This window comes from Hyperolius riggenbachi, chromosome 6 (genome assembly GCF_040937935.1).
Source record: "Hyperolius riggenbachi isolate aHypRig1 chromosome 6, aHypRig1.pri, whole genome shotgun sequence".
Taxonomy (NCBI): Eukaryota; Metazoa; Chordata; class Amphibia; order Anura; family Hyperoliidae; genus Hyperolius; species Hyperolius riggenbachi.
The window spans coordinates 41,597,567-41,624,545 of NC_090651.1; the positions used below are offsets into that span (position 1 = coordinate 41,597,567).

Below are 26,979 nucleotides of genomic sequence, written 5' to 3' on the forward strand. Positions count from 1 at the left end.
GGCTAGTTAAACTTTTGAACCCTTCTCTGCAGAGACACAGAAATTACAATGACTGACAGTTGAGATAATAAGCTTCAGAAGACAGAGCTCTCTGCGAATTTGAAAGTCCTGGAGCTCAATGGATTTTTTGCATAGATAACAACTGGAGTTTCTTAACTCTTCCTGTACTGTAAACCATATTAGACTTATGTCTCTGCTCCTAATGTTTTATTTCTTAGCTGTACTACACATACAAATCATTATATCATAATTTGTTTTCGCTTCAGTGTCTCTTTAAAAGGAAATAAATACGGCAGCCTCCATATACCTTCAGTTGTCCTTTAAGCAGAGAAAACATACAAAGTCCATGCCGTTTTCTGACCCAAATACATAACTGGAGAACCAGCACTGCAAGGCAAAAATGCTATTTACACCACCCTGCTTTATCTCTTAATTTAGTTTTAGCTTTTTGTTGCCAATGTATATACCTTTCTATTACTCTTCTCCCAGGCGCTGGATACTGGATGCTCTCCCAGCCATAGGACACCATTTCTCACTCCAATTTCTGAGACTAAAGCTGAAGGATCTGTCGGAGTTTGAAGCAGCACAGGCTGTACCACTGGCCTTACATTTAATTAAAGCGGATCGGGAAGCAATAGCTGAAGCTAAGGTACGTCTCTCGCCTGGATCTCATTAAAATTCTTCCACACAGGGCATTCCAGGCTATTCGCAGCCTTCATACTTGTGTACCTTGTAATAATCACTAATGCTGATAATGTCGCTCGTCAGAACCCAACTTTCTTTTTCAGATAATAACATTTACATTTGCGCCCCTCAAAGCTTTCTAAATATTTATTAGTTGCAAGGGCAAAATGAATAATAAAAAAGTACAGGAACTTCCTGCAGATAATTGCCAACTAATGTGAAGATGAAAAAAGTAAAAGAAAAAGTAATCTGAGGGCAACTCCAAATGCATAAAACCTACTTTTAGGAGGCTCTTCTTTTCTTTTGAACAGTGGTGTGAGGCTTTTAAAACTTTATTATTAGTTTTTTTTGCAGCTCTTTTTGTTCCTGTCTGGGAGATTTTGCCTCCATTTTTTGCAGGGTGAAAGAGAGCCATGATTATGAACTGAGAAGCATTAGGGTGCATGTACCAAATCAGGCAGTTTGGGTGCCCTCTTGCACCAGATGTTTGCCATAGGCACCTATTGAAGTATTGACATTGATGGGTAATTTGGGCGACCAATAAATAGTAGGTGCTGCTACCGCGCCTGCTGATTATCAGGTGCCATGGGCAACCAAATTGTGCCTCAGTGCCAGTATTTCAATAGACACCTATGGCAGTGCCCAAGGAATTAAGTTTTATTTCCCCTACAGGGGAGGGGGGGGGTAAGGCTAGGTGTGTGGGGAAAGGGGGGTTAGGGCTAGGCATCAGGTAGGTAGATTTTGCCGGGGGATAGGGTTAGCATCAGGTAGGTTGTTTGTGCGGGAGAAGGGGTTAGGGTTAGGCGTCAGATAGGTAGTTTGTGTGTAGGTGGGGGTTGGTTAGGGTCAGCATCAGGTAGGTAGTTTGTGCGGGCGGTGTTTAGGGTTAGGAGTCAGGTAGGTCGTTTGTGCAGGGGGTGGAGGGTTAAGGGTTAGGAATCAGGTAGGTAGTTTGTGTGTGGGAGGATTTGGGTTAGGTCAGGTGTCATGTAGGTAGTTTGTGCAGGGGGTTAGGGTTAAGTGTCGGGCGGAGGGTTCTGTGTGAAAGTAGGGTTAGGTTTAGCCATAGTAAAATATCAGTATTTAATACCAATATTTTACACTGTAATAGTAAAATGTTGGTATTAATTACCAATATTTTACTATCCGATTACTGGGCGCCAACATTTCCATGCTCCTTTTTTTGATACACACGCTTGTCTAAACTCAGTAGAGACAGCATGGGTGCTGGATAATAGTGATGATAGTAATCAGCTAATTACAATTTCATGAATTTTTGCACAAAAGTTCACAATTACGCCTATGTGTAATTCAAATTTGTTAATACAACTGATTTTCTGAAAGCAAAACTAAACCACAGCGAGGGAACAGAGGTTCGTTGAGGACTGGCACAGGATGGCTGCAGGGGGCTGGTAGAAGCCCCAGGTAAGTGAAACTATTTTCTTTAGTTGGCTTAACCTATCTTGGTTCCTGGACGTAGAAACTACGTCCAGGAACCATGCAAGCTAGCGCGCGCTCCCGCGGCCGATCGCGCGCGTGCACGCGCACTCCCAGCCGCGGATTTGGTAGCCACGGAATCAATGTATCGGGCTATGGTGCCCGATCACTGATTCCTCTCCCCCGCTGAAAAAGCGACAGCTTCTCTCGGAAGCTGTGCTTTTTCTGGCCGTTTCCTCCCCGATGAGTCACTCTAAGCGTGTGTTACGCTTAGAGTGACGTCATGTAAACAAACTCATGGCCGCCATCTTGTGGCCAAAAAGTAAAACTACAACTAAAATTAAAAAAAAATTAAAAATAACACACAATTACAGTATAAAACTATACTTTACATCCCACCCTCCCAAAAATACCCAAATAAAATGTTTAATATAAAAAAAAACCATTACAATAAAAAAAAAAACATGTAAATATTTACCTAAGGGTCTAAACTTTTTAAATATCAATGTAAAGATGAAATATTTCTATATTTTTTTTATTTTAAACTTGTAAATAGTGATAGATGCAAAATGGAAAAAATGCACCTTTATTTCCAAATAAAATATTGTCGCCATACATTGTGATAGGGACATAATTTTAACGGTGTAATAACCGGGACATATGGGCAAATACAATACGTGAGTTTTAATTATGGAGTCATGTATTATTTTAAAACTATAATGGCTGAAAACTGAGAAATAATGAATTTTTCCATTTTGTTCTTATTCTTCCTGTTAAAATGCATTTACAGTAAAGTAGCTCTTAGCAAAATGTACCCCCCAAAGAAAGCCTAATTGGTGGCGGAAAAAACAAGATATAGATCAGTTCATTGTGATAAGTAGTGATAAAGTTATAGGCTAATGAATGGGAGGTGAACATTTCTCAAGTGAAAACGACGGAACGCGAATGGGTTAAGTATACCTTTAACCACTGGAGGACTGCGGTGTTAACCCCCCCCCACCCCCTAGTGGCCAGGCCATTTTTAACTAAAGAGGCCACTACAGCTTTAAGGGCTTGCTGCAGGGCCGCACAACTCAGCACACAAGTGACCCCCCCCTTCCTTTTCTCCCCACCACAAGAGCTCTCTGTTGGTGGGGTCTGATCGCTCCTCCAATTTTTATTTTTATTTTTCTTTTTTTAGTAAATATTTTTCTTATTTTTTTTATTAATAAAAATGCCTGTTTTTTTTTTAATCTCCCTCCCTCCCCCTGTCAGCCTATCACAGCGATCGGCTATGATAGGCTTCAGCCTATCACTGCCAATCGCTTCTGTGTCCCCCAGGGAGACAGCCATGCCACATGGCTGCCGCCGCGTTCACGCCAATCGGCATGGAGCGGTCGGCAAGGAGTTAATTTATTTCTACCCCTGATCACACACTAGCCCTCAATATAAGCCTAAATCTCACTCCTCTCCCCACCTACATAATACCCAAACCTCGGGTGGCCAGTTACTTACCCTCGCATCACTTCCACCAAACTCTCTGTGCCAGAACTGAAGCCGTTGCTGATATCCAGAATTTCGCTACATAGTAGCCAAACCTCTGGCGCCACTGAAAGGCTTCCGCCGCTATTTAGAGTTTTGTTACACAGTAGCCAAACCCTGTATTTCCTGAACTGTCTTTCCTTCTGACAATAGCCGGAGTATAAACTCCATAGTCTCTTGCTCCCAAATTGTCCAGTCTGGGCCACCATAGCTGCAATTTACATTGCGATCTATGGTGACCCCAAGTCTCCTGGCATGCTGTGCGCCCAAATTTCCTGGTGCGCCTTACCCCTCCTGACATCATCCACTGTCATGTGCCATGTCCATGTCATTCCTCGCCGCGCCATAGCCAAGTCACTCGGCTGTATGGTAATGTAAAGCACTTGGCCCTGAACTGTCGCCCAAGGGATCAAGTTCCGATCACTGCATTTGGCAATTATTATGTGTAATATGCTATATATGCTATGTAAGTCATGGAATGCTAATAATAATAATAATATACTTATATTTCTCCTAGTCTTTGCTGGCAGCTGTGGATTCCCACGGTGGCTTTCTGCTGCGGAAAGTGACCTATCTAGCCTATGGATCGCTGGTCCACAAGTTCTGCATTATGGAGGAATCCTGTCCTAAAGAGGCCTTAGAGGTACTCGCTAATAATTCTGCTTTACAAAAGTGAGGTTTTTGGCGGTAATAAGCAGGCCTTAACTGACAATTTGAGAAATGTGGTATCTATCAAACGGACAGCTAGGCATTGGCACTGTTTAGGGCTTATACACACTGAAAAAAGCAAGCGCAAGTGCAGTGCGGTGCGATTGCACTTTTTCATCAAATTTCTACTTGTGTTTTTTGTGTGCTTGCAATTTTGCTGAGGCTATCTTTTCCTGGTTTCCTGCCTGTTTACCTAAAAAATTCAATGAAAATCACATGCATTGCGTTTTTTATGCGTCTTTTTTCAAACACAGCACTTAAAAAGCGCAGCAGTCACTGCAATGGCATTTTCCAAAAATGCACCAATGTGTACAGGTCACAACGGCACAGTGTGTACAGGACCTTAGATGAAAGAGTGATCTTAAAGCGAATCCGAGATGAAAAACTAACTACTGTATAACAAGTAACTTGTCAATATATCTTATCTAAAGTTTAGATAGTTTACACAGCAAATCTAGCTGCAAACAGCTTTAATAGAAAATGATTATTTCTTCCTGTGATACAATGACAGCAGCCATGTGGTTTGTAAACATTACACAGAGGCAGGCTTATCTGAATCTTGATCACTAAGCCTGTGAAAAAAACCTAATCCCCCTCCTCCCTCCTCCCCTCTACCTCTGAAATCAATGGCTAGTAACACCTCCTCCTCCTCCTGCCCAGACTGACCTCCCATGAGCCCTTGCTACTGCCAAGGCTCTCTGAAAACCTGTGGGTGTGGTTAATTTAGTTTATAGGGAATTGGAGTATTAAAACAAAAACAAAAAAGTTTTTGGCTTGAGGAATGCTCTATAAACAATAGGAAAGGAACACAATTATGCAATGAGTAAAAGTTTACCTCGGATCCACTTTAACAGTCTTATAATACATAAGGACAGGGGCATACCATGATCCCAGCAGGCCCACCAGAAAAACTCAGACAGCTGGACCCTCCTGCTCAACTCAAAAGCCCCCCCCCCCCCCCAAGATTGCAGTGCATTAATGTCCTCCCTCAGCACAGAAGAAGGGTGGGGGTTGAGGAGTGCAGAGCAGTGGCAGTGTCATGTCAAGTGAGCAGGACGGAGATATTCGTGTGCAGATAATAGAGGCTCCGGTAAAAAAAGGATGCCAGGTATAAATGATATTGAAGTTCTCGTTTAGTAAAATTGGTGCCAGGGCATGCCATAAAATATTGTTTTTAGTACTGATAGTAGAGCTCAGGCTCTGGTAAAAAAAATGTTGAGCCCGATCAGGTCCCTGCTGCTACCAGACGCAGAGGGCTCACGCCTGTGCAGTACTGCCAGTAGTGTTGGGCGAACAGTGTTCGCCACTGTTCGGGTTCTGCAGAACATCACCCTGTTCGGGTGATGTTCGAGTTCGGCCGAACACCTGACGGTGCTCGGCCAAACCGTTCGGCCATATGGCCGAACTAAGAGCGTATGGCCGAACGTTCCCCGAACGTTCGGCTAGCGCTGTGATTGGCCGAACGGGTCACGTGGTTCGGACCCGAACGCGCTCTGATTGGCCGAACTGTCACGTGGTTCGGGTAAATAAATACCCGAACCACGTCATATCTCCGCCATTTGTCTGTGGGTTTAGCTTTGGGTAGGCAGGCAGGGTAGTTCGCGCTCCAGCCACGCTAGCCAGGGTCCCCCCCAGTCATTGTGTGTCGCTGCTGGGAATAGTAGTACACCGCTCGCTCAGCATTCTGTTTACTGCCACTCTGTGTACCTCGCTCAGCCACACTATATAGCATTCTGTTTACTGCCACTCTGTGTCTGCTGGGAATAGTAGTACACCGCTTGCTCAGCCACACTATATAGCATTCTGTTTACTGCCACTCTGTGTACCTCGCTCAGCCACACTATATAGCATTCTGTTTACTGCCACTCTGTGTCTGCTGGGAATAGTGGTACACCGCTCGCTCAGCCACACTATATAGCATTCTGTTCACTGTTCTGTGTCTGCTTGGAATAGTGGTACACCGCTCGTTCAGCCACACTATATAGCATTCTGTGTACTGTTCTGTGTCTGCTGGGAACAGTAGTACACCGCTCGTTCAGCCACACTATATAGCATTCTGTGTACTGTTCTGTGTCTGCTGGGAACAGTAGTACACCGCTCGCTCAGCCACACTATATAGCATTCTGTTCACTGTTCTGTGTCTGCTGGGAATAGTGGTACACCGCTCGCTCAGCCACACTATATAGCATTCTGTTCACTGTTCTGTGTCTGCTGGGAATAGTGGTACACCGCTCGCTCAGCCACACTATATAGCATTCTGTTTACTGTTCTGTGTCTGCTGGGAACAGTAGTACACCGCTCGCTCAGCCAGAGTATATAGCATTGTGTTTACTGCCACTCTGTGTACACCGCTCAGCCAGACTATATACCATTGTTTACTGACACTCTGTGTACACCACTCAGCCACACTATATACCATTGTTTACTGACACTCTGTGTACACCGCTCAGCCAGACTATATACCATTGTTTACTGCCACTCTGATTCTGCTGGGAACAGTAGTACACCGCTCGCTCAGCCAGACTATATACCATTGTTTACTGACACTCTGTGTACACCGCTCAGCCAGACTATATACCATTGTTTACTGACACTCTGTGTACACCACTCAGCCACACTATATACCATTGTTTACTGACACTCTGTGTACACCGCTCAGCCAGACTATATACCATTGTTTACTGCCACTCTGATTCTGCTGGGAACAGTAGTACACCGCTCGCTCAGCCAGACTATATACCATTGTTTACTGACACTATATAGCAGACTATATAGCATTGTGTGTACACCGCTCAGCCAGACTATATGCCATTGTTTACTGACACTCTGTGTACACCGCTCAGCCAGACTATATACCATTGTTTACTGACACTCTGTGTACACCGCTCAGCCAGACTATATACCATTGTTTACTGCCACTCTGATTCTGCTGGGAACAGTAGTACACCGCTCGCTCAGCCAGACTATATACCATTGTTTACTGACACTCTGTGTACACCGCTCAGCCAGACTATATACCATTGTTTACTGCCACTCTGATTCTGCTGGGAACAGTAGTACACCGCTCGCTCAGCCAGACTATATACCATTGTTTACTGACACTATATAGCAGACTATATAGCATTGTGTGTACACCGCTCAGCCAGACTATATACCATTGTTTACTGACACTCTGTGTACACCGCTCAGCCAGACTATATACCATTGTTTACTGCCACTCTGATTCTGCTGGGAACAGTAGTACACCGCTCGCTCAGCCAGACTATATAGCATTGTGTTTACTGCCACTCTGTGTACACCGCTCAGCCACACTATATAGCATTGCGTACTCTGCCAGTCAGTGTGTATATTGCTGGGATCAGTAATACTCCACTCACCGTCAACCACTATATGAGCTCAACATGAGTTCCCCAGAGACCTCCGCTGTGAGCAGCACTCCCAACAACAGCAACAGCCAACGCCCCACGCAAGCTATAACATCCACCCCAGCAGCCAGTGGTCAGCAGCAGCCCTCCCCGGAGGAGAACGTTGTGTCCATCAGTCCGTCGCCAGAGAGATTAATGAGGGCTGCCATTGAGGAGATGATGGGGCCTGATGTGGAGGAGGAGGTCTGGCTCAGGCCAGCATCCCAAGTTAATGTTGAGGACGATGAGGGGTCTGTGTCTGGGGATGTTGGGGTGGCAGAGGTGGTGGGTGGGTCAGACTCAGGAGAAGAGTTGTATGATGAGGATGATGATCGGGACCATCTGTATGTGCCTCAGAGTCCGACCCCGGAAAACATGTTGTATCGTGTGTTTAGGTACTAAAATCTGCGTTCCCTCCCAGTAGTGTTGGGCGAACAGTGTTTGCCACTGTTTGGGTTCTGCAGAACATCACCCTGTTCGGGGTGACTATATAGCAGACTATATAGCATTGTGTTTAATGCCACTCTGTGTACACGGCTCAGCCACACTATATAGCATTGTGTTTACTTCCACTCTGTGTCTGCTGGGAACAGTAGTACACCGCTCACCCGCCACTGTATAGCATTGTGCTCTGTGTCACTGCTGACAATAGTGGTACACCGCTCACCCACCACTGTATAGCATTTCTGTACTGCCACTGTACTGCTGCCAGTCAGCGTGTACTTTAAGGATAAGTGAAATGAGGAAGAAATCCGGTGAAAGAGGGAGGGGCAAGGGAAGAGGTGTTTCCCCTGACGGTTCACGTACAGGCCACAGGGGAGCACCCAAGAAAACCCACTCAATACTGCCCATGTTGTCCAGGACAACAACCCTCACAGATCCAAAAGAACAGGACCAGATAATTACTTGGATGACCTCTCAAGCGTCCAGCAGTGGGTTAAGCAGCACCAGCACATCACGCACGAGGTCCGAGTCCTCAGCCAGTTAAAGTCTGGGCTTTCTTTGAAGACTGCACTGAGGATGTTACCATGGCGATTTGCAAGGTGTGCAAGACCCGCCTGAGCAGGGGGAAAAGTATTAACAACCTCTCCACCACCAGCATGAGCCGCCACATTCTATCCAAACATCCCACTCTGTGGGCAAACGCGGCAGGACAGGGTACCACCAGCAACACTGCCTCCCTTGGGTTCACCAGACTCACCACCAGACCCGCCTCAGCAGCAGCAGTAGCCCAGCCATTGCGTGGTTCACAACATTCACAAACATCAGACGATGCTGACACTGTCACTTTCCGGACTAGTGCTCTTGAGGTCTCCCAGTGTTCATCAAACACAACAACCAACAGCCCTTCGGTGTGCAGCGCTACGGTTGAGTTGTCTGTTTCTGAGATGTTTGAGCACAAGAGGAAATTGCCAGCAAATGACCCCCGGGCCGTGGCAGTAACAGCCAGCCAGCATAGCCAAGCTTCTGGCCTGCGAAATGCTGCCATATCGAGTGGTGGAGACAAACAGCTTCAAGGGCATGATGTCAGTGGCCATCCCACGTTACGTGGTTCCCAGCCGCTACCACTTTGCGCGCTCTGCAGTGCCTGAGTTGCATGAGCACGTGGTCAGCTAAATAACCCGAAGCTTGAAGAATGCCGTTGCCTGCAAGGTTCACCTCACCACTGACACCTGGACGAGTGCGTTCGGCCAGGGTCGATACATCTCCCTTACCGCGCACTGGGTGAACCTTGTGGAGCCTGGCAGCGATTCCTCACCTGCTACGGCGCGGGTGTTGCCCACGCCGCAAACAGCTGGATAACAACAGCAGCACCTACCTCTCTGACTCCTTCTCCTCCAACGCATCTCAAAGCTGTACCTCATCCGGAAATGCTAACCCAGCACCAGCAGCAGTAGGATCGTGGAAGCAGTGCAGCACAGCTGTTGGCATGCGTCAGCAAGCGTTGCTGAAGCTGATCTGCCTTGGGGATAAGCAGCACACAGGGGAGGAAATTTGGAGGGGAATAAAGGAACAGACGGATTTGTGGCTGGCACCGCTGGACCTGAAACCGGGCATGAAGCTAGACACCTGGCACGAACTGGCAATGTACGCAATAGAGGTGCTGGCTTGCCCGGCAGCCAGCGTTATGTCGGAACGCTGTTTCAGTGCTGCCGGAGGCATCATCACAGATCGGCGTATCCGCCTCTCCACAGAAAATGCAGACCGTCTGACTCAAATTAAAATGAATCAATCCTGGATTGGAAACGACTACGCAACACTCCTGGACCCCAACCAAGTAACATGACCGATGAACATCTGGGATGGTTTAGCGTTTCCGGTCCCTGTTTATTGAACCTCTCATCTGTATTACATTTATGACTGCATGGCGGCAAAAAGCATTGCTGCTATATCCGCACGCTTTTTGTCCTCATGCAAGGCCTGGGTTGTTGTGTCTCACAAAGCGTGGCCTTCTCCTCCTGCGCCTCCTCCTGTTCCATCACGTGTGCTGCTGCTGCTGCTGGGTTACCGTTGCCGCGTGGTCCCTGTTTATTGAACCTCTTATCTTTATTACATTTATGACTACATGGCGGTACAAAGCATGCTATCCGCACGCTTTTTGTCCTCATGCAAGGCCTGGGTTGTTGTGTCTCACAAAGCGTGGCCTTCTCCTCCTGCGCCTCCTCCTGTTCCATCACGTGTGCTGCTGCTGCTGCTGCTGCTGGGTTAGCGTTGCCGCGTGGTCCCTGTTTATTGAACCTCTTATCTTTATTACATTTATGACTACATGGCGGTACAAAGCATGCTATCCGCACGCTTTTTGTCCTCATGCAAGGCCTGGGTTGTTGTGTCTCACAAAGCGTGGCCTTCTCCTCCTGCGCCTCCTCCTGTTCCATCACGTGTGCTGCTGCTGGGTTAGCGTTGCCGCGTGGTCCCTGTTTATTGAACCACTTATCTTTATTACATTTATGACTGCATGGTGGTACAAAGCATGCTATCCGCACGCTTCTTGTCCTCATGCAAGGCCTGGGTTGTTGTGTCTCAAAGCGTGGCCTTCTCCTCCTGCGCCACCCTCCTCCTGTTCCATCACGTGTGCTGCTGCTGGGTTAGCATTACCGGTCCCTTTTCCTGGAACCTCTTATATGTATTACATTTATGACTGCATGCCGACAAAAAGCATGTTACCTGTGCAAAGAAAACAGACATTTCCCGCATTTAAAAGACAGTTTTCCCTTTGAAACTTTAAAATCGATTTTCTCAAAAACTATAAGCTCTTTTTGCTAAATTTTTTTTTCCTCTTGTACCCACTCCCAAGGTGCACATACCCTGTAAATTTGGGGTATGTAGCATATAAGGAGGCTTTACAAAGCACAAAAGTTCGGGTCCCCATTGACTTCCATTATGTTCGGAGTTCGGGTCGAACACCCGAACATCGCGGCCATGTTCGGCCTGTTCGGCCCGAACCCGAACATCTAGATGTTCGCCCAACACTAACTGCCAGTAGCAGGAACCTGATCCTGCCGGCTATCGCCGAAGTGAACCAAGCACTACAGAATGAGCATGCATGCAGGAGGTGATGACAAGTGTCTACATGGAGACTTTTTGGGGTCCCACCACTGGAATGGGGCTCCACAGGAAGGACAAGGGAAGCCTCTTTAATATTCAGAGTCTTCCCTCGAGGTAGGTACCCCCTAGTGCATGTGATCTGCAAACTTGTCTCTCCAGCTGTTAAGGAACTACAAGTTCCACAATGCAATGCGGGAGTCTGACAGCCACAGTCATGATTCATAAAGGCAAATGCATTGGGGGACTTCTTAACAGCTGTAGAGCCAAGTTTGCAGATCACTGCCCTAGGGGCACCTTTTATGACTTCATGTTCCCTTTACAGTATTAGAGTCAAAGCCAGGGCTGTGGAATCGGTACAAAATCATCCGACTCCAACTGCGACTCATTAGTTTATAAAACCACCGACTCCAGGTACTTCTCGACTCTGAATCTACAGCATTGGCGGCTCCAGCTTCAAATTTTTGGGGGGGCACGATGGCTGGCTTTTGGGGCCCATTTGGGTGATCAAAATCGATGTTTGTATGGCAAGCTTTAGATATGTTTTGCCTAACTCAGGTGATAAAATTAAGGCTATATAGTTCAGCAATGAAAGGTACCGAATATAAACATTACAAACAGAAGGCTTTTGAGCAGAGCATATTGTCCAAATGATGGTGCTATTACTGAAGAAAGGTTACCTACAGAGGTACTTGGCTAGTTTGCTGGCATGCTTTAATCCTTACTTGCTAGCAAGCTGCTCTTGTGTGGACAGATCACAGACAAATCACTCTGACGCCTCAGTATATGAAACCACAGACTCTGACTCCACAGCCCTGGTCAAAGTATAAGCACAGAAATCAGGCAGCCTGCATTGTTTATCAGAGAATGAAGATCGCAGCCCCTGCATTCCTTTCAATTCGGGTTTAATAAATATATGTGACTCCTCTGTGTTCCTGCAAATCATGCTATTTTTTATGTTGAGATAGATAAAATATTTTTAAAGCAAACAATGATATAACCTTCTACAACAGATCAGATTCCATCTTGCTTATGTACTGCTTCCTATCACGAGTCTGTCTCTTTTCCAGTTACCGGGCAAGTTTTAAAAGGTAAAATAAAATTATATTTTCCCATAAAAGAATCCTGCCTATTCAACAGCCTCGGCTGAATAGAAAACCTTCGCCTTATCTTGACTTAAATTCCATAAATCACTCAATAGAGTCAGCCTGGTGCACAGCTGAGCCAAGCTGAGCTCCCCTACCCATCCCTCTGTAATCATATCATGTCTTATTTAAGCTAATGCGTTTACAAAGGAAAATGATACCCGATTAGACAGCATAATAGTTTTGTAAATGAGAATGTCAGGTTTAATTCACTATCAGCCAAAAACGTATTATTCCATTTGTGCTATGTCATAGATTTCTGGTGACTTCAAAGGTGCTGCATCTATATTCAAATTGGCTTCTCCCAGGAGATAGAGAGACAGTGAGCGTGCATTGTACTACAGTCATTTTATTTTAAGTTGTTGGAGTTAACGGCGGTATAGAACTGAGACTGCTTATGTGTGCGCCTCTACAGTGTTTCCCCGAAACTAGGACATGCCGAGAAAATTGGCCCTAGCTGACATTTTGAGCATGCTCGAAATATAAGCCCTACTGCAAAAGTAAGCCCTAGCGCAGTGCTGGGCAAACTACGGCCCACTCGGCGAGTGCAGTGATTGGACCCAATAACGGAGCTATGGACCCGCCCACAAGACCATCGGCGCCAATAGAAACACAAGTTGCCGGTACAAAACCAGTAAGAGCCAGGAAGGGGACACAATGCGGTGCAGCTGTCTGTGGTATGTGCGAAAAATCGCAATCCAAAAAAATCACATTCAAAGCGTACACATGCACAAAAGAACAGTAGAACACAAAAAATCTCAAAAGCTGAATCCGTGCAGAAAAAATATTGAAAGTCCGAGGTGGAATTTGCAGTGATAAGTACGAAAGGCCCTGAAGGATAGTTGAATCAAACTCAGTACACTGATGATTACCTACCCCAATATATATATACATTTTATCTGTAGTTAAATCTTCCTTCTTTCATCTGAAGAACATTGCAAAGATTAAACATCTGATTCCCCCAGAGGATCTTCCAACCCTAGTCCACGCCTTCATCACATCACGGCTGGATTACTGCAATGCCCTTTATGTTGGCCTCCCCAAAAAGGACCTGCGTTGCCTGCAATTAGTGCAGAATGCTGCTGCCAGATTGCTAACAAACCAGCCTCGCCACTGTCACATTACACCGATCCTTCCCTCACTACACTGGCCTCACCACTGTCACATTACACAGATCCTTCCCTCACTGCTCTGGCTACCAGTAGAATGGAGAATACTCTTCAAGATTGGACTGCTGACATTCAAATCCCTGCACAATCTGGGCCCTGGATACATGAAGGACCTGCTGAAGCTGCACCACACCTCTCACAACCTCAGATCAGCAAGTTCTATAAACTTGGTCACTCCCAGAGTGCACCTCAAAAAATCTGGAGATAGAGCCTTCTGTCATGCTGTCCCTACTCTTTGGAACTCCCTGCCACACCCTGTAAAGACAGCACCATCCCTGGAGCTATTCAAATCCAGACTGAAAAACCACCTGTTTAGCCTGGCATTTCCGGACTTCTAAAATTCTTCCTCTGTACCACGATGGTCTGAGCCATGCTTATGCACTTTGAGTCCTATGGGAGAAAAGCGCTCTACAAATGTTATTTGTTGTTGTTGTTGTTAATGTAATATTATATTAATGTGTCAAATGATTCCAGCTTGCATGCACATGTCATGCAAACTGAATGCAGCTTGGGGGTCAATCAGATATGACAGAAAGTGCATCTGATTGGTTTAATTTCAAGCTGTGTAGAAATTTCGTGAAATCTACATGCTAGTCAGGATTATTAGCATTTTGTCATCTCTGTTTCCAGCTATCAGTCATAAATATAACTGCAAAACAGGTGCTGGTGGTGGGGGTTATGGGAACTGACTTAAAGGGCAACTATCGCAAAAAAAACCCCTCAAAGTAAAATGCACTATTAATTACACTTTTCCTATGTTGCTGTCAGTAGGTAGGTAGTAAAAAATCTGACAGATAAGTCAGGTTTTGGACTAGTCCATCACCATATAGGGGATTTTGAGTTAATCTTTTATTTACAAGAGCACTTACTGTACTGTGGTTGCTGCTCACTCTAGCTACCAAAATAGTGCGCAAGTAAACAGTAAGACTGGTCAACATCTTTGTACAGGTCCTTTCCAGGGAGAGCTTTTGAAAAAAAAACAATGCAATACTGAGACACTCCTATGAGGAGATGGACTAGTCCAAAACCTATGAGACCTGTAAGCTTTGTACTGTAAGTTACTGTAAGTTACAGCAACATAGTAAAATGGTCATTTATAATGTATTTTACTCAGTGAGAAATGTACATTTTATACAATATGTATGTACTGTATTTTATATTTTTGCTATAGTGGTCCTTTAACTGTGTGTTTTTGAAAGATATGTATTTTCTTTTCTTTTTACTTTTTCTTTTTTACTTTGTTTAGCCCCTTCATGATCTTTTGATGGATGCTGCCAAAACAAGGCATGAGGAAGACCTTATCCTGGCCCTGAAGGCTCTGGCAAACTCAGGGCAGGTAGCCAACATCAAGCATATCCTGAAGTTCCTTCCAGGCTTCTCATCAGGAGCCTCTCACTATCCACTATCGGTAAAGACTGCGGCCCTTCTGGCCCTGAAGAACATTGCGCTGACGCAGCCTGCCCAGGTACTGTGAGAAAATGACTGTCTGACGTTCCTATCAAATGGAAATAAATAGGGAAGATCAGTGGCATATTTGGGACCAGAGTCAGATTTCTACAAAGGCTATACAGATTTTGCTTTATGGAGAAACACAGCACATAGCAGAGGGGTTTGCCGCACATGGATGACAGGTCTAACTAGAGGGCAGCATATTGAGGAAGGCTGCTGCCTGTGGTGGTGGTGTGTATAAGTGTGTGTGGTGTGGTGTGTGTGTGTGTGGTGTATGTGTGTGGTGTGTGTGTGTGTGTGTGTGTGTTATGTGTGTGTGTTATGTGTGAACAGTGTGTGTGTGTATGTGTGAACAGTGTGTGTGTGTGTGTTATGTGTGAACAGTGTGTGTGTGTATGTGTGAACAGTGTGTGTGTGTGTGTGTGTGTGTGTGTGTGTGTGTGTGTGTGTGTGTGTGTGTTATGTGTGAACAGTGTGTGTGTGTGTGTGTGTGTGTGTGTGTGTGTGTGTGTGTGTGTGTGTGTGTGTGTGTGTGTGTGTGTGTGTGTGTGTGTGTGTGTGTGTGTGTGTGTGTGTGTGTGTGTGTGTGTGTGTGTGTGAACAGTGTGTGTGTGTGAGTGTGTGTGTGTGTGTATGTGTGAACAGTGTGTGTGTGTTGAGTGAACAGTGTGTGTGTGTGTGTGTGTGTGTGTGTGTGTGCATGTTTGTGTGGTGTGTGTGTGTGTGTGTGTGTGTGTGAGAACAGTGTGTGTGCATGTTTGTGTGGTGTGTGTGTGTGTGAGAACAGTGTGTGTGTGTGTTTGTGTGTGTGTGTGAACAGTGTGTGTGTTGTGTGTGTGTTGTGTCATGTGTGTGTGTGTGTTGTGTGTATGTGTTATGTGTTGTGTGTGTGTGTTTGCGTGCGTGTGTGTGTGTGCGTGTGTTGTGTGTGTGTGTGTGTTGTGTCATGTGTGTGTGTGTGTTGTCTGTGTTGTGCGTGTGTTCACAGTGGAAATCTGCTGTACTGTAGCTGTACTTCATTTTTGTCTCTGGTAGAGATGGCCCGAACGGTTCGCTGGCGGACAGCATCCATTATTTATCCGCGAACTGCGAACATATGGTGTGTTCAACCCGCCCCCTGTACATCATCATTGAGCTAAACATTGACCCCTTACCTCAGTCAGCAGACACATGGCAGCCAATCAGCTAGCACCTCCTCCTGGATCCCCCACCCCCCTATCAAAAAGCAGTTGCGGTGGCCATATTGGATTCATTCTCTACTGGCTGCTGACTGTTAGCAGTGCTGCTCGGATACCCGATTTCAAAATACAGATCCGGGTCGGATATGCGAGTTCAAACTTCAAGCTAGCTGCTACCTAATTAACAATACAACAATAGTGTAGTGATAGTGAAGGGGTTAATCACTGAACAGCTTTAGGTTTATCACTGTATACAGCACTTGCTAACCCAGCAGCACTGGAGCATGTCTCTCAGTGAGCATTCACAAGCAAGGATGAGATTTCTCATCATGGCAGCCCTCCTTATTATACAGGGGGGTATGGCCAGGGTTCCTTTCTGTGATTGGGTGCCAGGGCTTAGGCTGGGAGCCCTCTGATTTGCTCAATGAGGTCAGGTGGGGCTGGCCAGGGTTCCCTTCTGTGATTGCTTGCTAGGGCTTTCTGGGAGCCCTCTGATTGGCTCAATGACGTCAGGGACGTCATCTCCTTAGTTACAGTATCTCAATAGTCGGATTTCTGCGGATATCCGGATTGCCTGCCAACTATCCGCAGATACCTATCCGGATTTGGGCCCAGGTATCCGGAATCCGAATCCGGTCGGATAGCTGAAAAACTCAAAGTAATTACAGAGGCGCCCGAAGATTAAAAGCACTATACATTAAAATCCTAAAATGGGGGGTACTGGATGACTTACCTCCCCAATGAAGACAATTCGCACTTGTTCAAAATAATACAATTTATTCTTACTCCACAAGTAACTGCAACGCTCGTCTGCGCACAACCTCGCTCCTTAAATTCATTATTCACTGGAGCGCAGTATGTGGTCATGACGGGTGGCGCCAGGATAACAGGTGACAACACGCTTGAGGCGCACGCGTCATATCCGCCGGAAGGGCTCGTTCGGCTGGTGAATACGCCCGCCCTGTGGATCATCCCCACAGTCCTATAATGAATTTAAGGAGCGAGGTTGTGCGCAGACGAGCTACAGAGGCAGCCATAATCCAAACAAATTATTTAATTTATGTATAGGCACCAAAAGGGCAGTTAGCCACTTTGCAGATATGACGTAGAGCATGGAAGATAAGTACAGGATCTTCTCAAAAAATTAGCATATTGTGATAAAGTTCATTATTTTTTGTAATCAAGTAAAAAGTTCTGGGGTAGTGAGCCCCTCAAGGTGCGATCTGGCCACCCGACAATCACTCGGCTGCTCCCATGTTAATCACTAGAGGAATATGTAAAAAAGAGAGGAGCGCTCTGAGATTTCCAGGGAAACGCGTTGTCATTTAATAAACCTTTATTTTATAGTCCCATATGACTTGAGAAAGCGGAGGATGTTCCTCCGGGAAACGCGTTGTCATTTAATAAACCTTTATTTTATAGTCCCATATGTATTTTGTGCCATATTGTAACACTGTGGCCAGTCTATTTCCCTGCCTCTATTTTCACCATTCACGGATAATTGGACGCTGCTCACCACGCCTTCCAGCGTGTGTTTGAACAGAAGTCCTCGCTACCATCGCAAGGAGGTCTGGAGCTGGTGACTAGAGTTGGGCCGAACGGTTCGCCGGCGAACGGGGTTCGCGCGAACTTAGGTGGTTCGCGTGCGGGTACCGCACGCGAACCTTTTGCGGAAGAAGTTCGGTTCGCCCCATAATGCACCTGAGGGTCAACTTTGACCCTCTACATCACAGTCAGCAGGCCCAGTGTAGCCAATTAGGCTACACTAGCCCCTGGAGCCCCACCCCCCCTTATATAAGGCAGGCAGCGGCGGCCATTACGGCCACTCGTGTGCCTGCATTAGTCAGAGTAGGGCGAGCTGCTGCAGACTGTCTCTCAGGGAAAGATTAGTTAGGCTTAACTTCTTCCTGGCTGCATACCTGTTCTGTTCAGTGAGCCCTCAGCCCACTGCATACCTGTACTGTGATCCTGCCACTGCATAGCTGTTCAGTGATCCTGCCACAGCATACCTGTTCTGTTCAGTGAGCCCTCAGCCCACTGCATACCTGTACTGTGATCCTGCCACTGCATAGCTGTTCAGTGATCCTGCCACAGCATACCTGTTCTGTTCAGTGAGCCCTCAGCCCACTGCATACCTGTACTGTGATCCTGCCACTGCATAGCTGTTCAGTGATCCTGCCACAGCATACCTGTTCTGTTCAGTGAGCCCTCAGCCCACTGCATACCTGTACTGTGATCCTGCCACTGCATACCTGTTCAGTGATCCTGCCACAGCATACCTGTTCTGTTCAGTGAGCTCTCAGCCCACTGCATACCTGTACTGTGATCCTGCCACTGCATACCTGTTCAGTGATCCTGCCACAGCATACCTGTTCTGTTCAGTGAGCCCTCAGCCCACTGCATACCTGTACTGTGATCCTGCCACTGCATAGCTGTTCAGTGATCCTGCCACAGCATACCTGTTCTGTTCAGTGAGCCCTCAGCCCACTGCATACCTGTACTGTGATCCTGCCACTGCATAGCTGTTCAGTGATCCTGCCACAGCATACCTGTTCTGTTCAGTGAGCCCTCAGCCCACTGCATACCTGTACTGTGATCCTGCCACTGCATAGCTGTTCAGTGATCCTGCCACAGCATACCTGTTCTGTTCAGTGAGCCCTCAGCCCACTGCATACCTGTACTGTGATCCTGCCACTGCATAGCTGTTCAGTGATCCTGCCACAGCATACCTGTTCTGTTCAGTGAGCCCTCAGCCCACTGCATACCTGTACTGTGATCCTGCCACTGCATAGCTGTTCAGTGATCCTGCCACAGCATACCTGTTCTGTTCAGTGAGCCCTCAGCCCACTGCATACCTGTACTGTGATCCTGCCACTGCATAGCTGTTCAGTGATCCTGCCACAGCATACCTGTTCTGTTCAGTGAGCCCTCAGCCCACTGCATACCTGTACTGTGATCCTGCCACTGCATACCTGTTCAGTGATCCTGCCACAGCATACCTGTTCTGTTCAGTGAGCTCTCAGCCCACTGCATACCTGTACTGTGATCCTGCCACTGCATACCTGTTCAGTGATCCTGCCACAGCATACCTGTTCTGTTCAGTGAGCCCTCAGCCCACTGCATACCTGTACTGTGATCCTGCCACTGCATAGCTGTTCAGTGATCCTGCCACAGCATACCTGTTCTGTTCAGTGAGCCCTCAGCCCACTGCATACCTGTACTGTGATCCTGCCACTGCATAGCTGTTCAGTGATCCTGCCACAGCATACCTGTTCTGTTCAGTGAGCCCTCAGCCCACTGCATACCTGTACTGTGATCCTGCCACTGCATAGCTGTTCAGTGATCCTGCCACAGCATACCTGTTCTGTTCAGTGAGCCCTCAGCCCACTGCATACCTGTACTGTGATCCTGCCACTGCATAGCTGTTCAGTGATCCTGCCACAGCATACCTGTTCTGTTCAGTGAGCCCTCAGCCCACTGCATACCTGTACTGTGATCCTGCCACTGCATAGCTGTTCAGTGATCCTGCCACAGCATACCTGTTCTGTTCAGTGAGCCCTCAGCCCACTGCATACCTGTACTGTGATCCTGCCACTGCATAGCTGTTCAGTGATCCTGCCACAGCATACCTGTTCTGTTCAGTGAGCCCTCAGCCCACTGCATACCTGTACTGTGATCCTGCCACTGCATAGCTGTTCAGTGATCCTGCCACAGCATACCTGTTCTGTTCAGTGAGCCCTCAGCCCACTGCATACCTGTACTGTGATCCTGCCACTGCATAGCTGTTCAGTGATCCTGCCACAGCATACCTGTTCTGTTCAGTGAGCCCTCAGCCCACTGCATACCTGTACTGTGATCCTGCCACTGCATAGCTGTTCAGTGATCCTGCCACAGCATACCTGTTCTGTTCAGTGAGCCCTCAGCCCACTGCATACCTGTACTGTGATCCTGCCACTGCATACCTGTTCAGTGATCCTGCCACAGCATACCTGTTCTGTTCAGTGAGCCCTCAGCCCACTGCATACCTGTACTGTGATCCTGCCACTGCATACCTGTTCAGTGATCCTGCCACAGCATACCTGTTCTGTTCAGTGAGTCCTCAGCCCACTGCATACCTGTACTGTGATCCTGCCACTGCATAGCTGTTCAGTGATCCTGCCACAGCATACCTGTTCTGTTCAGTGAGCCCTCAGCCCACTGCATACCTGTACTGTGATCCTGCCACTGCATACCTGTTCAGTGATCCTGCCACAGCATACCTGTTCTGTTCAGTGAGCCCTCAGCCCACTGCATACCTGTACTGTGATACTGCCACTGCATACCTGTTCAGTGATCCTGCCACAGCATACCTGTTCTGTTCAGTGAGCCCTCAGCCCACTGCATACCTGTACTGTGATCCTGCCACTGCATAGCTGTTCAGTGATCCTGCCACAGCATACCTGTTCTGTTCAGTGAGCCCTCAGCCCACTGCATACCTGTACTGTGATCCTGCCACTGCATACCTGTTCAGTGATCCTGCCACTGTATACCTGTTCTGTTCAGTGGACCCGCCACTGTATACCTGTTCTGTTCAGTGGACCCGCCACTGTATACCTGTTCTGTTCAGTGGACCTGCCACTGTATACCTGTTCTGTTCAGTGGACCTGCCACTGTATACCTGTTTAGTGAACACGCCACTGCATACCTGTTGTGTTCAGTGAACCCGCCACTGTATACCTGTACTGTTCAGTGAACCCACCGCATCAGTGCGCATACCTGTGCAGTTAAGTGAACCCACCTACCTACGTGAGTGCACGCAGTGTGATATACCACTCCGTGCATACCCGATATGGACAAAACAGGTAGAGGAAGAGGAAGAGGTAGTGGCAGAGGCAGAGGAAGGCCACCCGGCAGGTCTGCGCGAGGTCGTGTAAATGTAATTTCGTGTGGACCTGGCCTCAGTACAGTGCTCGGAAGAAGGCACGTCCCATCACCTCCCAAGATTGTCAGGACGTGGTTGAGTATTTAGCGACACAGAACACCTCATCTTGCTCAGCCACCAGCGCTACTACTAGCACCACTTCCGCTGCATTTGACACTTCGCAAGAATTATTTAGTGGTGGTGAAATCACTGATGCACAGCCATTGTTACAGCCAGATGAATTTTCACCAGCTCATATGTCTGCGTTACGCGACAACACTATGGATGTAACGTGTAAGGAGGATGAAGGACCTACACATTTGGATTTTTCTGAGGCAAGCGAAGCTGGGCAGGATGATTACGATGATGACGATGATAGGGATCCTCTGTATGTTCCCAATAGAGGAGATGAAGAGGGGGACAGTTCAGAGGGGGAGTCAGAGAGTAGAAGGAGGATAGAAGTTGCTGAAAGAAGCTGGGGCAGCTCTTCGTCAGAAACAGCTGGTGGCAGAGTCCGGCACCATGTATCGCCAGATTCGCCACCTATGTACAGCCAGCCAACTTGCCCTTCAGCATCAGCTGCTGAGGTCCCCATAGTGCCCACATCCCAGGGTGGCTCAGCGGTGTGGAAATTTTTTAATGTGTGTGCCTCAGATCGGACCAAAGCCATCTGTTCGCTCTGCCAACAAAAATTGAGCCGTGGAAAGGCCAACACTCACGTAGGGACAAGTGCCTTACGAAGGCACCTGCAGAAAAGGCACAAACAGCAATGGGATGGCCACCTGAGCAAAAGCAGCAGCAGCACACAAAAGCAAAGTCACCCTCCTTCTCCTCTTCCTCCTTCAGGTGCATCATCTGCTTATGCCGCTCTCTCCCTTGCACCTTCACAGGCACCCTCCTCCACTCCGCCTCTGCCCTTGAGCGGTTCCTGCTCCTCTGCCCACAGCAGCAGTCAGGTGTCCGTGAAGGAAATGTTTGAGCGGAAGAAGCCACTTTTGGCCAGTCACCCCCTTGCCCGGCGTCTGACAGCTGGCGTGGCGGAACTGTTAGCTCGCCAGCTGTTACCATACCGGCTGGTGGACTCTGAGGCCTTCCGTAAATTTGTGGCCATCGGAACACCGCAGTGGAAGATGCCAGGCCGCACTTATTTTTCCAGAAAGGCCATACCCCAACTGCACCGTGAAGTTGAGAGGCAAGTGGTGTCATCTCTTGCGAAGAGCGTTGGGTCAAGGGTACACCTGACCACGGATGCCTGGTCTGCCAAGCACGGGCAGGGCCGCTACATTACCTACACAGCCCATTGGGTGAACCTGGTGGTGAACGATGGCAAGCAGAAAGCGGCGGACCAAATTGTGACACCTCCACGGCTTGCAGGCAGGCCTCCTGCCACCTCCTCTCCTCCTGCTACATGCTCTTCGCTGTCCTCCTCCTCCTCCTTGGCTGAGTGGCAGTTCTCCTCTCCAGCTACACAGCCCCAGCTCCGCAGGGCCTATGCTGCATGCCAGGTACGACGGTGTCACGCCATCTTAGACATGGCTTGTCTCAAAGCGGAGAGTCACACTGGAGCAGCTCTCCTGGCTGCTCTTAAGAAACAGGTGGATGAGTGGCTGACCCCGCACCACCTGGAGATAGGCAACGTGGTGTGCGACAACGGCAGCAATCTGCTTGCCGCTTTGCATATGGGGAAGCTGACACACATACCCTGCATGGCACATGTCATGAATCTGGTGGTTCAAAGATTTGTGGCAAAGTACCCTGGCTTAGCGGATGTCCTGAAGCAGGCCAGGAAGTTCTGTGGGCATTTGAGGCGCTCTTACACAGCCATGGCACGATTTGCAGAAATTCAGCGTAAAAACAACATGCCGGTGAGACGCCTCATTTGCGATAGCCCCACTCGCTGGAACTCGACCCTCCTCATGTTCTCCCGCCTGCTAGAACAGAAGAAAGCCGTCACCCAGTACCTCTACAACTGGAGTAGAACGAAACAGTCTGGGAAGATGGGGATGTTCTGGCCCGACAACTGGACAATGATGAAAAATGCATGCAGGCTCATGCGGCCGTTTGAGGAGGTGACCAACCTGGTGAGCCGCAGTGAGGGCACCATCAGCGACTTAATTCCCTACGCGTACTTCTTGGAGCGTGCTGTGCGTAGAGTGGCGGATGAAGCTGCGAATGAGCGTGACCAGGAACCGTTACGGCAGGAACAGGCATGGGACCAATTTTCATCAGACCCAGCTGTTTCCTCAACACCTGCGGCAGCACAGAGGGGGGAGGAGGAGGAAGAAGAGAGGTCATGTGCAGAAGATGAGTCAGACTCAGAGGATGATGAGCAAGGTGTTTCTTTGGGGGAGGAGGAGGAGGAGGAGGGGACAGCGGCAGGAGAACAACCGCAGCAGGCGTCGCAGGGGGCTTGTGCTGCGCAACCTTCCCGTGGTATTGTTCGCGGCTGGGGGGAGGAGGTTGACTTACCTGACGTCACTGAGGAAGAGCAAGAGGAGATGGAGGGTACTGGATCCGACTTTGTGCAGATGTCGTCTTTTATGCTGTCCTGCCTGTTGAGGGACCCCCGTATAAAAAACCTCAAGGGGAATGAGCTGTACTGGGTGGCCACACTACTAGACCCTCGGTACAGGCACAAAGTGGCGGACCTGTTACCAACTCACCGGAAGGTGGAAAGGATGCAGCACATGCAGAACCAGCTGTCAACTATGCTTTACAATGCCTTTAAGGGTGATGTGACGGCACAACGCCAGCAAGGTACCACTGCCACTAATCCTCCTCCCGTGTCCACGCAGTCAAAGACAGGACGCTCCAGCGATCTCATGGTGATGTCGGACATGCGGACGTTCTTTAGTCCAACGCCTCGCTGTAGCCCTTCCGGATCCACCCTCCACCAACGCCTGGAACGGCAGGTAGCCGACTACCTGGCCTTAAGTGTGGATGTAGACACTGCTGTGAACAGCGATGAGGAACCCTTGAACTACTGGGTGCGCAGGCTTGACCTGTGGCCAGAGCTGTCCCAATTTGCCATCCAACTTCTCTCCTGCCCTGCCGCAAGCGTCCTCTCAGAAAGGACCTTCAGCGCAGCTGGAGGCATTGTCACAGAGAAGAGAAGTCGCCTAAGTCACAAAAGTGTTAAGTACCTCACCTTTATAAAAATGAATGAGGCATGGATCCCGGAGGGCTGCTGCCCGCCCCAAGACTAAGTCAGTCCCCGCACATACAGCATCTCTGCCTGCACGCCGTGTGACTGGCTGCCTGGCCTGCCCCAAGAAGACTAAGTCGCTCCCAGTCCCTCCACACAGCATGTCTGCCTGCAGGCCGCTTCACTACCTTCTCCGCCACCACCAACAGGGTCCGGGACTCCAGGCGGATTGCTGAATTTTTTAGGCCGCTGCTAGCAGCGGCCGCTGTAATAATTTTTCGAGTGCGTGTACATGACTGCCTAATTTTTCTGGCTGCACTGCGGGCAGCTGCAACAACAAAAGAAAAGGCATGAACATGCGCCCATTCCCCTTCGTGATCATTACCTTGCCGTGGTGAAGGGGCTTGCGTATCACAATGGAGCAATGACCGGCGCCTAGATGAGTGTCTCGGGGGGCACACCCACGATAATAAGGTCGTTGCCTCATTGTGGTCAGACCAAATTTGATCAGCTGGACAGTCACTGTTCTGTCATTCAGCTACATCAGCCAGGTGACTGACCATATGGGCTGTAAAGCCACCAAAACCTGCACTCTCGCCATGGTGCGCACCAGTCCAGCACGGCCGTCACTACACAAACAGCTGTTTGCGGTGCGTTACACGATGAGTTTGGTGCGTCAGTGTGAAGCAGTACCTTAATTACACTACCTGATTGATGTATACACATGCAAGATGTTTGAAAGCACTTTAGGCCTGTCATTTAACATTCAATGTGATTTCTGCCCTTAAAACGCTGCTTTGCGTCAAATCCAGATTTTTCCCGGGGACTTTTGGCATGTATCCCACTCCGCCATCCCCCCCTCCAGGTGTTAGACCCCTTGAAACATCTTTTCCATCACTTTTGTGGCCAGCATAATTAATTTTTTTTTTCAAAGTTCGCATCCCCATTGAAGTCTATTGCGGTTCGCGAACTTTAACGCGAACCGAACCTTTCGCGAAAGTTCGCGAACCCGGTTCGCGAACCGAAAATCAGAGGTTCGGCCCAACTCTACTGGTGACGTCGCCTCCGCCCTGTCTCTGCCTTGCTGCCACGGAGAGCCCGGTCCCCGGCTGCCTAAGAGGGACGCATGCGAATCGCGGCTGAGTACGCTGTACCGGCCACACTAATACTAGGTGAGACCTTTCCTAGTGTTAATTGACCTATCATTGCTGGAAATCTCAGAGCGCTCCTCTCTTTTTTACATTATTTTTTGTAATGTACTGATAAACATTAGACTTTCATATATTTTAGATTCAAATACACACAACTGAAGTAGTTCAAGCCTTTTATTGTTTTAATATTGATGATTTTGGCATACAGCTCATGAAAACCCAAAATTCCTATCTCAAAAAATTAGCATATTTCACCCGACCGATAAAAGAAAAGTGTTTTTAAACAAAAAAAAGGCAACCTATAATTACAGTATGTTCAGTTATGCACTCAATACTTGGTCGGGAATCCTTTTGCAGAAATGACTGCTTCAATGCGGCATGGCATGGAGGCAATCAGCCTGTGGCACTGCTCAGGTGTTATGGAGGCCCAGGATGCTTCAATAGCGGCCTTAATCCAGAGTGTTGGGTCTTGCGTCTCTCAACTTTCTCTTTACAATATCCCACAGATTCTCTATGGGGTTCAGGTCAGGAGAGTTGGCAGGCCAATTGAGCACAGTAATACCATGGTCAGTAAACCATTTACCAGTGGTTTTGGCACTGTGAGCAGGTGCCAGGTCGTGCTGAAAAATGAAATCCTCATCTCCATAAAGCTTTTCAGCAGATGGAAGCATGAAGTGCTCCAAAATCTCCTGATAGCTAGCTGCATTGACCCTGCCCTTGGTAAAACACAGTGGGCCAACACCAGCAGCTGACATGGCACCCCAGACCATCACTGACTGTGGGTACTTGACACTGGACTTCAGGCATTTTGGTATTTCCCTCTCCCCAGTCTTCCTCCAGACTCTGGCACCTTGATTTCTGAATGACATGTAAAAGTTGCTTTCATCTGAAAAAAGTACTTTGGACCACTGAGCAACAGTCCAGTGCTGCTTCTCTGTAGCCCAGGTCAGGCGCTTCTGCCGCTGTTTCTGGTTCAAAAGTGGGTTCATGCTTCCATCTGCTGAAAAGATTTATGGAGATGAAGATTTCATTTTTCAGCACGACCTGGCACCTGCTCACAGTACCAAAACCACTGGTTAATGGTTTACTGACCGTGGTATTACTGTGCTCAATTGGCCTGCCAACTCTCCTGACCTGAACCCCATAGAGAAACTGTGGGATATTGTGAAGAGAAAGTTGAGAGACGCAAGACTGAACACTCTGGATGAGCTTAAGGCCGCTATTGAAGCATCCTGGGCCTCCATAACACCTGAGCAGTGCCACAGGCTGATTGCCTCCATGCCACGCCGCATTGAAGCAGTCATTTCTGCAAAAGCATTCCCGACCAAGTATTGAGTGCATAACTGAACATAATTATGTGAAGGTTGACTTATTTTGTTTTAAAAACACTTTTCTTTTATTGGTCGGATGAAATATGCAAATTTTTTGAGATAGGAATTTTGGGTTTTCATGAGCTGTATGCCAAAATCGTCAATATTAAAACAATAAAAGGCTTGACCTACTTCAGTTGTGTGTATTTGAATCTAAAATATATGAAAGTCTAAT

General features: G+C 47.9%; 1 protein-coding gene across 1 annotated transcript in view; it reads left to right on the forward strand.

The window, feature by feature from the left end:
• Positions 1-26,979, forward strand: part of LOC137522040 (vitellogenin-1-like) — a 337,455-nt gene that overhangs the window by 174,193 nt on the left and 136,283 nt on the right. Inside the window, exons 10-12 of the mRNA XM_068242060.1 lie at positions 490-649; positions 4,160-4,285; positions 14,858-15,076. Of these exons, the coding sequence (XP_068098161.1) occupies positions 490-649; positions 4,160-4,285; positions 14,858-15,076 (505 nt within the window). The remainder of the gene's footprint in view (positions 1-489; positions 650-4,159; positions 4,286-14,857; positions 15,077-26,979) is intronic.